The sequence below is a fragment of the Phoenix dactylifera genome, chromosome 9, assembly GCF_009389715.1.
Source record: "Phoenix dactylifera cultivar Barhee BC4 chromosome 9, palm_55x_up_171113_PBpolish2nd_filt_p, whole genome shotgun sequence".
NCBI classification, from domain to species: Eukaryota; Viridiplantae; Streptophyta; class Magnoliopsida; order Arecales; family Arecaceae; genus Phoenix; species Phoenix dactylifera.
In genome coordinates this window covers 7,018,336-7,030,612 of record NC_052400.1, presented here as the reverse complement: position 1 = coordinate 7,030,612, position 12,277 = coordinate 7,018,336, and the positions used below count along the sequence as shown (strand labels likewise).

The following is a 12,277-nucleotide window of genomic DNA, read 5'->3' as shown; positions in this document are numbered from 1 at the left end:
TATCATTGGGGACAGAGATGGCTCTTTCAAGATACTTTCTTCCGGGGCTTATGAAACTAGTTTTTGAAATAGTATTTGTTATCATAGCCTATCGGAATGATATCATTGAACATGATTTAGTATAATGCAAGGGGTATCCTTGACATTGATTTTGTTCAACGTGTGATCATGATGATATCAACTTGGTTTGATTATGGCTAGGAAAATTATTCAACTGACATCTTTGCATTTCCCGAGCTCGTTCGTGCTCGAAATTTGATCGCAGCATGACCAGAGCTGGCTTATTTTCTCTTGCCAGACATGTACTCCTGGAGGGCTTGTGAGCAATCTGTCTGCAACCTGTTGCTGATGCTTATGCATCATATTTATATCATTTCCAAGGATTTATATGGATCTATGATATTATTGTAATCTGCTGACATTACTGCTGATGACAGTAAAACTCGTCCCTTATGACACCACTGCTGCGGACAGCATATACACAACCACACATACCTAAACTATTGCTTGCATACTAAATTCTTTATCATCTTTTAAGACTGCCTGATTGGTGTTCAAGGAATTAGATTCAAAGCAGTCGATCTTGAAGCCCCTTAGCGTCCCTTCGGTTTTTCTTTTCTTCGGTATTGAAGTTTTCTTTCGTCCAAACAGTTTCTTGAGTGTTACTAGCTTTTAGTTTCTCCTTTTGCACTTGTGGGCTCGTTTGGTTTTCTTTCATTAAAATATTTTTTTCTAAAAAATTGATGCTTAAGTATATGATGCCTGAGAAAGTGGATTTTGGATATTTTGTTGATTATGAAAAGTGGCACATTCTATAGTGGCTTATATTTGGTTGAGTATTTATTTTCTTCAAAAAGTTGTGTAGAATATCTGTACTTTTAATTAAAAAAAGATTTATCCCATTCTTTTTAAAGCTTAAAATTTTATTTATAAAAAATTATCCCAATTCTCGGTTAGTGAAAATTGAACTTTTTCGTATCTTACATAGATTTTTCTTGCTTATGAAATATGGAATCTTATTTTTATGTAAAATTTACTTTTCTATTTTTCTTCTTTAAAAACTCAAAAATAAAACATAAGGTTCTATAATTTTTTTTAGTTGACTACACTCTCTCTCTTCCTTTCTTTGTCCCAAAAACCAAACCAGTCCTATATAGTCAATCATGCTTCTGCTTTCTTTCTATTTCTACTTCCACGATATGAAGCTCACAATAAAACTAGTTTTGAGCGAAAGGGAACAAGGCAAACAAGCGTCAGGATCTGGAATTAGTGAATTAGAAAGGAAAGCCAAAAGCAAATCAAGCCCAGTGGACTTGGAACTACGCATTTCATTTTATCATTCCTGGTACCTTGTTTTGACGTGGAGTTGGTTGCTCCAAATCCTTTTCGTCAAATAAGTTAGACAAGGGAACCAGGTCAGAGTGGAAGTATAAGCACGAAGATCAAAAACGTCCACCGGGATGACGAGTTCCGCCCGAGTGAAGCACTCTATCGGCTTCTGCTGTACTGAAGGGTCATGATACGCTCAGTGCTCGGTGAGCTATGGAGCAATTCCGCTCCCTCCCTCGAACCCCATATTTGGTCTCGAACATGCTGTAATGTAATGGAGGGAGGAAGCTGCTGGCCTCTACATGTAATCACTACCTGATTAGTTGCATGGATGTGTTAGTGTGGTGTGAGAAAGATAATTAGAAAGGGAAGGCAGGATGCATAACAAGAACTAGTAAATTCCAAGTTAAGCATGAATGAATCAATAAGCTTTGCTATTTCATTTTAAATAAAACCTGTTGAAAGAGGAGAAGGAGAAAAGAGAATTATATTTCTATCCGTCAATTACAATGTACAGAAGCAGCATTTATATAGAACTAGAAGGCTGACAAAGTTTGATAAGGCCGGCTAAGTTTGGCACAATCAATCATTTAATGGATTCTAACAAAACCAATACCAATATATCGCTGTTAGATCTGGTTTGAAATTTTCTTCCATGGGCTATGTTATTCATAAAATCTGAAGAACGATGCATCGTAGGACAAGTTCACTTAATTACCATAACAGTTTCTTTTAGTTTATTGTGATCATGTTTAATTTTAATTACAATATAGATGCCCATAATCACATATCATGGGCATGTTGAAAAGCAGCTGTCGAACCATCAAATGTTAGTTCGAATGATACTGTCTCTTGCCCTCTAAGCAAGATGCCAAGGGCTTGATTGCAGCCTGCTTTAGCCCCTAGTGTCGATTCTCAATTAATTAATTTTTCTAGCTCTGCTGCGAGCAATGACTGAGCCTGCCTGGTGGCCTAAGCTCTGGCTTAGGTGGGGTGCGGTGGGTATTAGAGTAGCAGCTGGGGATTAGCCCCTCTGACCTCCTAAGAAAGAAAACCATTCTATTGTATTCTAGAAAAGTTAATATTAGATTACAAATGCATGAAAAATGTATTGGTATTAGCTTTACTTGTAAGTTTAATGCAAGAAATACCTTGTGCGACAAGTGAATTAAGTGCCTTTTGCTTCATTCATAGATAAGTTATGGTCCCACTGAAGGAGGGATTTGAGAGAGGGGAGGAGATGCTTCAAGGTGGGAAAGGGAGTTGGACAAGGCTTATCTAATCTCTAAATTTTAGGAACGAGATAAATCACCTTTGAGGGTTTTGTTATTCCTGAAATATGATGATCAAAAGACATTGGCATGCCGTTCATAAACAGTTTTCTCTCCGTCCTGCTTCATTCCTTCTCTCTTCTTGACAGATGTTAAGGTATATATCCTTGAACAATGGATGAAAAGCATCCAAACTGATACGGTAAGTTGTGAATTTTACCGCAAGCCAGAAAACTTATAAGGGCACTAAGTTTCTATCAACAAATAAGTTCTCAATCAGCTGGATTTAAGTATAAAAACAACCATCAAACTTGAGGACAATCCAGTGTATGATTACCACTATGCTATGATTCTATCAAAGTCATTTGAATTCTTGTATGCATTGGACTAAAAAAAAAGTTCTTTTATAGTTCTTGAAATAATTGCAATAATTGTTCTAGCTTAGCAATCAGAAATTCTAGGTTTGATTCTTAGACGGTGTATCTTTAAAAATTTAGACCAAAATATATATACACTTTTTAGTTGGTATAAATTGGTAAAATCTGAGAAATCGGCCGATACAATTACCCATATCGACCAATTTTCAAACACTCCTTTTACTTCCTTAAATAGATTTATTAATAATTTTTGAAATTGATATTTAAATATATTTTTGGCTAAGGTGAGCTTGAAAAATCATTATCCCTCTAAATTTTTCTATTTAACATATTGGGATAAGATAAAACGACATTTTTGCTTCATTGATACTCAATATATTGAGATTTAAAATCTTTAAAAAAATAAAATAAAATAAAATAACAATGATATTTGAAAGTAGGCTTGGTATATTATTAATTATGCTATCATGGTATGGTCAGGGGCTGACGTCTACTTTACCCTTGGTTATCCCTCAAAATTTTTCTATTTAACATATTGGGATAAGATAAAACGACATTTTTGCTTCATCGATACTCAATATACTGAGATTTAAAATCTTTAATAAAATAAAATAAAATAAAATAACAATGACATTTGAAAGTAGGCTTGGTATATTATTAATTATGCTATCATGGTATGGTCAGGGGCGGACGTCTACTTTACCCTTGGGGTCATGGACAAAGGCCCTTTCCACAGGTCCACAGCTACGCGTGGACGTAACTCCCATTTCCCGGGTAGCCTTCGGCCGATCGAAAACGACGGATGTAGCTGCCCGAACTACCTCCGTAGGCTGCCCGCCCCCTCGCTATTCCTTTCGTCACACCAACCCCACAGCCCAGTACCCATGCTTTCCCATTAAGCACCCACGTCACCCCGTAAACTAAATAATCATTTATGTATGCGTACAAAATAATCATGTAACATTGATGGTAAATTTCTATATAAATTAAGTCATACAATTACAAATGAAATCATGCTGAAAGAAAATAATTCATCGTTTTATTTACTTTTGTAGTTGAAGAATACTATAATGATCACAGACCATCCCATGGCTTATAAGTCTGAGAACTTATTTACTAGAAGATATGTCCATGGGGATTAATAAAATGTAAACAGCTCTAACAGGCATAACATCCAAAGATAGATTTCAGTGCAGGAGATGCTAAATGTACATGGAGATTCCAACATACTGCATGGCTTTGTTATTGTAAACCATGCAGCATAACAGTAAACTAGCTCAATATCAATTGTAATATAGTCCATGGCTCATGGCATGGTTTGTGCTATGATTAGCTAAAGCACTAATTAGGGCAGTTGGGACAATTGCTCAACATTGGTTTTGGTCATTATATAATTAATCAAGCTAATATTGTCTTACTCAGACTAATATATATTGGTGGTCAATGAGGTTAGATAGTTTTAATTGTCCCTTTCACCACGAACTTGATTTTATATTTTTTTATATTTGTTATTACATTATTAAAGATATAGTTTATGTTTACCCAAAAATAATTAGAAAGTTTTATTATCGGTCTAAAAAAAATTCCATTATAAAAGTCTATGGATTCGGACAACTTGATCCCTCTTAAATTTCTATTATTCAGAAAACTGAATTTAGTTAATTAACGTATCAATCCCTATTATTGACTGAATCTAAAGTGGCAATGTATTATTTAAGCAAATAATAGTAAGACCCTTCCTCTTGCAACGTTTATTTAAGAAAACGATACAGAATGTGACTTGGATAACTCATGACATTGTGTGAATATGTTGATTGACTTCAAATTTTGTTTCCTAAGTTTACAGAGTTGAACTTTCTCTTGCATTGGTTTGTTTAGTGTGCTTTCTTTCAAAAAAGAAATGTTATGACTCTACCAAATTGAATGAAAGAAAACAAACTGGAAAAGCACCACAAATAAGCTCAGTTTAAAACGTGGGAACATAAGAGATTTAGCCGGCTGGTACTAGTGTCTCGATTGTCAAATTGGATAACTATCATCCATGAAGGTGTAAAAGTTAGAACAGTATGCGCATTGATGACAGCAGTGCTATCGCCATCTGAGAGATAAGAACTCATATGCATCTCTTTTTTAATAAGAGAAAAACAGTATGATATATATATATATATATATATATATATATATATTATTTATTTTTTTCAAAAATGACACTATTTTGGTTTTGGGCCAAATAGGGGACCAGACCTCCACTATCTCATACATCAGTGAGTGAGTGAGAGAGAGAGAGAGAGAGATAGAGAGAGAGAGAGAGAGAGAGAGAGGAAGGGGGGGGGGGGGGGGGGGGGGAGGGGGAGGGGAGAGAGAGAGAGAGGACGATCCTATCCTAAAACCACGTCGAGGAATCGGCCAGTATAGTTTTCTTTATTTTTTCTGGACATCCTACCTTTACCTAACCTAAGGTGACACGAATACAAACACATCATCTCATGCACGTCTCTCTCACGTTCCCTTTCCTCTTGCCACCCTCCCCTTGTCGTAGAAGCCAAAACAAGTCAATATTCCTCCAGCCCCACCTTCGTCATTAGTTACAATTATAGGGAGGAATGATGGGAACGCCTCCATGCCCATGTCTCCATGTAGACTTGTTTTCACGCCTTAAAAGTTTTTCTTAAGCCTTTATAATCCCCATGCATCGAGGAATACATCATCTCTACAAAGGGGAAGGTGGTCCGTTCTTTTTCCTTATGTTCTGATGGTTTCCGCTTCGCCTACTTGCAATCATTTTGTTGTTGATAAAAACTCCCATGCAATGCCGCTCTCCATTGCCTATCATGCCTTTTATGTTGTGGATGAGATGATGAGGGCCTTCAATATTCCAAAAAGGTGCACCACTTAGGGCCTCGATTGGTATGCTAATGACAATTCTAGGGGGCTTGTAGGGCCTTGTGTCAGCTGTCGTGAGCCATGCGAAAGCATGACAAAAAAGATTGATCACCGCCATGGTCATGCAAATGAGCTTGGATTCTTTGCAGTGCGCGGTTTGCACCGCAGAGTGCTTTACATATGGCACTCGATGGTTGCCATTAGGAGATGGACAACTCAAATAAGGTTGTCTTACATATCATACACACAACATGTTTTTTTTGATGGCAGCCCATATTCTAGTGACGGTCATCGAGTGCTACACAGTACTCTACAATGCAAACAACATACACCGTAGAGGATTATGGGTCAACACGTTATGTTCATGCCTCTACAAGAGAATTCTGAGCCGCTTTGCCATTACTTCTTTTACTTTTCCCACATTAATGTTTTCATTGGGTCATGTAATCATAGTTGGAGATGTTGCTTAGGTTGCAAGGTCAATGCATTCCAGGCTGATGGCTAACAATGATTGAGATGGTCTCCATAATAGACTATGTCTTTATAATGGTTACACGGGCACGGTTCTCTAATCTACAGTTTTCATCAAAATAATCTGTAGTTTTCGCTAATGTTAATATGGTAGTTTGCACATTCAAAATAGGACAAGAAGAATGCTTCAACATGGACAATATGAAGCTCAAAAGCTTGACAAATTTGAATTAATTGATGTCTTCAAGATTTGGGTTCCAATCATTAAGAAGTTTTTTTTCTATTAATTCAGGTGACATGTTTCTCATATTTTTAATCAATCTCTATTCAGGGACAAGGCATGTGTCAAGTGGAATGTGTAGTTTGTTTCTATAACAGATGACAAACTATTTATTAATATCATCACCCCCTTTCCATTCATTCACACCACTTGAGCATCAATCAATGCATTTAATACCATTTACAGCTTAAACTAGAGATTAAGAGAAACACAAGGGATTGATGATCTAGAGTTGACCTTAGAAATAAAAAATTAGAAATATATAATGACATATATGATTAAAGAAGTATTATACGGGAGGAATGATTTAGACACTAATGTTCACGTTAACAACTCATGAGGATCATATAATTGATAATAGAATGTTTGAGTAAGGAAGAAGAAGTTGTGGCTGACAACTAAACAGAACGCAGTTGGTGCAAGAATCTGGTCCAAATTGAAGGTAATTCCTAGAATTTGCCCATTGACTTTTTTCTCTCTTTTTTGAGTTACACTAGAGATCACAAATTTGCCCATTGACATGAAAAAGTCAAATTCATCTCTTTCTCACTCTCACAACAAAAGAACTTAAATTTCTGAAATAAGTTCAAATTAATTTCTTCTATTGTCAATAGACATGGTTAAGAAGTGATGGAAGCATAGCATAATTTTGATGGGATCTTTGCAGCAATATGACCTTATGTATAAACCTGATGCTATTGAGTCCTTATTGAAGAGATCAAAGTAACTTGTGTAGTCAAACGTAAACTACGAGTAAATAACAATTAAAAAACAATTAAAAAATGGTGTGTGTTAAATAGGGAAAACACGATAGAATAGACTACATACACAGACAACTAGAATGTCTTAAATAGTGAAAAAGGGAAAGATTAAATGAAGCACAGATTAAGCCGTAAATTAAATATTCTGGTATACATATGAACACAAAGGGAAAAAAATCTCTAAGAATATTAATCCTTGATTAAATTTATGCTTGAGTATATGGACATAACTGTGGAAGTTACTGCATAACAAGAATATAAAAATTATCTTCCTATATTTTTAAGGAAAATACTCTAAAAAAAAGAGGAAATTTAAAATAAGAAAATTCCAGAAAAATAAGACTTAATTAACTTGCATATTTCAGTTCCAGAAAAGGAAATATTGTCTATCTCTTATAAATGATGACTCTCAAAAATATGGTGGAGGAAAGGACATATATGCAAACATTGGTGACTTTCCTTTGTCTCTGCAAGGCACTAAAATATGGGTGTAGTTTAGCAAACTTTCCAATTATCAATTACTTCTATGATGTTTTCATCTTTATTTCTTTCTTTCGTTTTAGTTTTTCTTCAGTCTTAAACTTCATAATTTTAATTAGCTTCAGTTACAAACTGGCCTCATGGATGTGTTAGAGTTTTTTCTGCCTATGACATTAAGAGACCAAACTTATGCCTTTTGTTTATGATGCAAAATCTCCTACGCATGGAAATGCTAAACTAAGAATGATAGGTAACTAAAGATATAGAGAGGAAATTTGCTCAAAAAGAGGAATGAGAAGAGAGAAGGCAACCAAGTCTGAGGAACAGATATTCCCTAAGCATCACGCATGCAGATATAGAGATGGAGATAGGTAGATAGATAGATACATATATAGAGAGAGAGAGAGAGAGAGAGAGAGAGAGAGAGAGATGATTTTAGTGAGACAGGATTAAGACGCGAAAACATGTGAATATTGCAAGCAAGTGCGAACTTGCGTCTAGTCCAAAACTTGAGAATTCTGAAAGAGAAAGGGTCTCGACAATCATTTTAATTTTGAACCTATATTTATTAGCTCTTCAATTTTCTCCTTTCCTCAAGAGGAGTCAAAGTCCTGCCTTCAAAATAGAGAATTAGCATTGTAAATGGTTACCAAGACCCTTACCAATCTAGAAAGATAACAAATAAAATAATTATTCTGCTATTCTTTTGACACTCAGATTTGGTAAAAATAAATGCTTTTAAGGAGAAATCATTTCTAATGTCAATATCAACTTTAGGATAATAAGAGAACTTCTTTGTTCTATTTCATACCACTTTCTTTTGCATTTATTCATGTTGTCGAACAAAATGTTGAACAAAATCCATTCAAATACTCTTTTAATGCAGGTAGAATAGAACAATAATTTAGTACATTTAGTTTAAGAAGCTAACAAGACTTGGATCAGCTGGTTGGAACCCCTCTCATGTTGGGGAAGGTCTTGGGTTCCATGTTTCTCGGGATACACATGTATGCACTATATATATGGTACTGTTGCACAGTTTGCACATAACATTAAATTTTGGAACTATGTGTCTAATAAGATTGTAACTAGGAAATTTTTTTAAAATGCTTCGTGAACAAATGTTTTATTGAAGGAATTCTATAGAAATTCTATAATTAATTATTAGCTTCATTTTTGATAATTGTAGATATCTTTCATCAAATGTAATTGAGGGTTCTAGCATTTCCAGAGTTTTCAACTAATAACAAGGCCAGTAGAGTTCTTAATGAATTAGTAAATAGTAATTAACCAAAAAAATAGAAAATAGTTAGTGAAGAGGCCATTGCTTGCAATATTTTCAACATTAATCATGACCAAGCCAAGATCTAGAATCTTATACGGATTTCTCCCTCCTTAATTTCTACAAGATTACTGGTTTAATTAGGACATATCTTCACCTCTAATTTATGTCTTATAGTACTTACTAAAATAATTTTTGTGAGGGATCTGAGAAGTAGAACTAAAGGCATCAAGAACCTATACAAGCTAACCATCTGCATCCTAACACCGACACCTAATAAACCCCTTACCACCACTGACAGCAAACTATTTACCAAACCTGATTTGTCTCAATCCAAGTTTAGAGAACCTTAATCATAGAAAATAATGACATGCCACTCAGATACACACATTTCACCTAAATATACAACTACAAAAGTAAGCATTCAGCATATGAATCCTTATGGATCTCAAGTTCCTTTCGCTCTTCCAACACCAATCATGAAGATGTAAGGCTAATAGGTGCCTAAAACCATGTAGATGAACTCAAGCATGGGTTTGATTCTAGTTATGAGCTTCTATCAAGTCAATCTTGGCTTCATTACGTAAACATGAGTGGATAAAGTCCTAAAAACTAACAGCACCAAGTATCTAATATAAACAGAAGGAAACAAACGGACAAATGGCTTTAGAGTTTACCTGAGTTTCACCATCTAGTCCAAGCTTCTCAACCAAGTACTTCATCAGCAATCCAACTGTCATCCTCCCGTCTCTGCAAAACAAACATTTTTTATAAAAAGCAGAAAATAAAATCCAGCACCCGAGAGGAGAAGAGTTTGGAATGCAATAGAAAAAAGATGGGGCAAAAAGATGCATATTTTGGAAAAACGGAAAAGATAAAAGAAAAGAGATGAGACAAAAGGTAGCAAAAGTACTTGATCCTCAAGTAGCTCTTGGGTATCTGAGGCAAAAAGGGTTCCTTCACTCTGCATTAAAAAGAAAAAGTGCAACCCATCATTAATAGATCAACATCTTTAATGGAAAATAGTGGGAGGGGGGAAATCACACACTCAGACCCTTGAAGAAAGTTAAAAAAAGAAAAAAAGACATTAGACTTTCTTCCTTGCTGCATCAAAGCGCAATCCATGAGGAGAACAATACATGCATAAGAGCTAAACATAAACAGTAGAAGTACGATCGAAATCTAGAAATTAAAAGGGTATTGATCCTTGCCCTCAGAACTCACTGGTTTTCTGCCGCTTGGAGCAAGAACCACACTCCGGTCTGCTGCCTGGGCGGTGGGCTAACCACCCTCATCTTGCCGCCGATCTCCACCGACAGGCCCAGGCTCTCCGATGGGCACATGAATTGCCCCCAGTTATAGCTTGTTAACATTGGCAACGGCCTCGAGGAACTACTCGCCGTTGCACCGGCGCTCCGGTACCCCACCGCCGCCGGCGGAAACAATGGCACCATCGTGGGAGCACCAACGACCCTCAATGGGGGCCGTGAGGCACCTGATGACCTATCAGCAAGCAAGTTGAGCTCCACTGCCTCACCCCTACTCCTGTCCGTGCTATTCGTTGGATCTACCGGAGCATCATCTAGCCTTGAACCACCAGACGGCCGGCGACCGATGCCTAATTGGAGCCACCCTTGGTAGTCGTCATCACCTTCTTTAGATCTAGACCCCGCCTCCTCTCCTTCCTCCTCCTTGCTGCCACTTCCCTGAGGAACCTCCTCGGCCATTAGGCCAGATAGTGATGAAGCCTTTTCTCGCTGGAATTCCGTTTGGAAGTCGTCGAAATGGCCACCATAGCTGTTGTAGTGTCGCCCGAGAAGGTTACGTGCTGGGACCATCATGTTATATTAATTTCTTCAGGACCTGCCGCCGTCCGATCGTTTCCATGATGGTGGTAGGAGACAAGTGACTACTTATATATTTCGGAAGAAGGGCTAGGAGAAGAAGAAGGGAGGTTTGTGGGGATTGGAAAGAGGGGGAGAAGAAGAAGCAAAGGCAGTGGAGGCTGCAGGATGGGGACAGTGAGGTTAGGGTTCCTTCTTCCTTTGTGAGGAACAAAGGAGGAGAAGACAGGGAGAAGAGAGAGGCTTTGGGATCTCACTTTCCATGGATTCCCCAATTTGAGGTGCTGGTGGGGATGAAATAGTTGAAGAGAGAGATGGTCGGAAGTCAAGGTAGATATATGTAATTTTATATTTTAGTTAAGTATTATTAAATATGTGGATTTTTATTCTAGTATGTAAACAAGTACATGGAATTTGGACGCTGTATTTGTGATTTTTTTAATCGCATGCGATGGAGACACAAAATTTCTACGTACGCTGGGAATTTGGTTGGTGGGATCCACGTGTATTCGTGTTGCCTGTTGATTAGTTTTGCGTGTTGAAGTGCAAGATTATGATAACACCCACTGGATGATGAAGCCCTCTTTTTGCGTATAACCCCTTGTGTCTTTCATTGACACTAAATGACACCTTTCACAGTAGGAACACTTACAGCCATTTCTTTTAAATATTATATTGACCTTTAGAGTGCGTGAATGAAGTGTCGGAATTGTGTGATCTCAGGTAGGGATATAAGAAAACTCTGAATGATAAAATCAACTAAGAGACTAGAGGTTTCATCTCTCTGTGTCTTTGTTCTATCTCTTGTTCCTAAACTTTCTTTCTTGTTTTTGGTTTTCTTTTTATTCTTATCTAAATCCTTCAAATTATATATGTGGGAAAAAGAGGATCTGTACACTCTTATACTTTTGTATGTCGAATTTTTATTCCTAAGATAATTTTAGTGCAAATATACGGATACTTATTTATAGGATGAAAATTACATCTAGTATACAACAAATACTTTAGTTTCAATAATACTTTTAGGTTTGTATTTAGATCATGATGCATTTACAACTGAATGCTGTTGCATTAAAAACTAATGATGGGTTGGAGCATGAATTTCAAAGTATCCTATATATTGCTTCCTTTTACGGTAAGAATATCATAACGGGCCCTCTAGATATATTCCCTGATGAAATAAATGGCAATATGACTATATTACCTTCCATTGATATCAAGCTACTCAAGGTATTCCACATAGCATCTCCTCTTAATTAATAGTGGGTGTATCTTCCATGAGAAAGAAGGATTCATCTT

At 36.6% G+C, this 12,277-nt stretch overlaps 1 protein-coding gene across 2 annotated transcripts; it reads right to left on the bottom strand.

The window, feature by feature from the left end:
• Window positions 1-1,308: 1,308 nt before the first annotated feature.
• On the bottom strand, window positions 1,309-11,301 carry LOC103717037 (protein LAX PANICLE 2-like). 2 transcript variants are annotated; one of them, XM_008805267.4, is made up of 4 exons: window positions 10,359-11,301; window positions 10,048-10,098; window positions 9,812-9,884; window positions 1,309-1,644 (listed from the first exon to the last, which is right to left on the bottom strand). In XM_008805267.4, exons 1-4 carry the CDS (start codon window positions 10,973-10,975, stop codon window positions 1,489-1,491), a joined length of 897 nt encoding a protein of 298 aa, XP_008803489.2. In that variant the 5' UTR covers window positions 10,976-11,301; the 3' UTR covers window positions 1,309-1,488. The 2 variants fall into 2 exon arrangements, with proteins under 2 accessions (XP_008803489.2, XP_026664228.1); XM_026808427.2 differs by having other exon boundaries at window positions 1,309-1,627.
• Window positions 11,302-12,277: the final 976 nt, after the last annotated feature.

Excerpts from the sequence above, each read along its gene's own strand:
- LOC103717037 (XM_008805267.4), bottom strand. The coding sequence starts at position 10,975 with ATGATGGTCCCAGCACGTAACCTTCTCGGGCGACACTACAACAGCTAT. Across the intron at positions 9,885-10,047 it reads AAGAGCTACTTGAGGATCAA|AGACGGGAGGATGACAGTTG; the intron begins GTACTTTTGCTA and ends TTTGTTTTGCAG. Across the intron at positions 1,645-9,811 it reads GACTAGATGGTGAAACTCAG|GTAGTGATTACATGTAGAGG; the intron begins GTAAACTCTAAA and ends GCAACTAATCAG.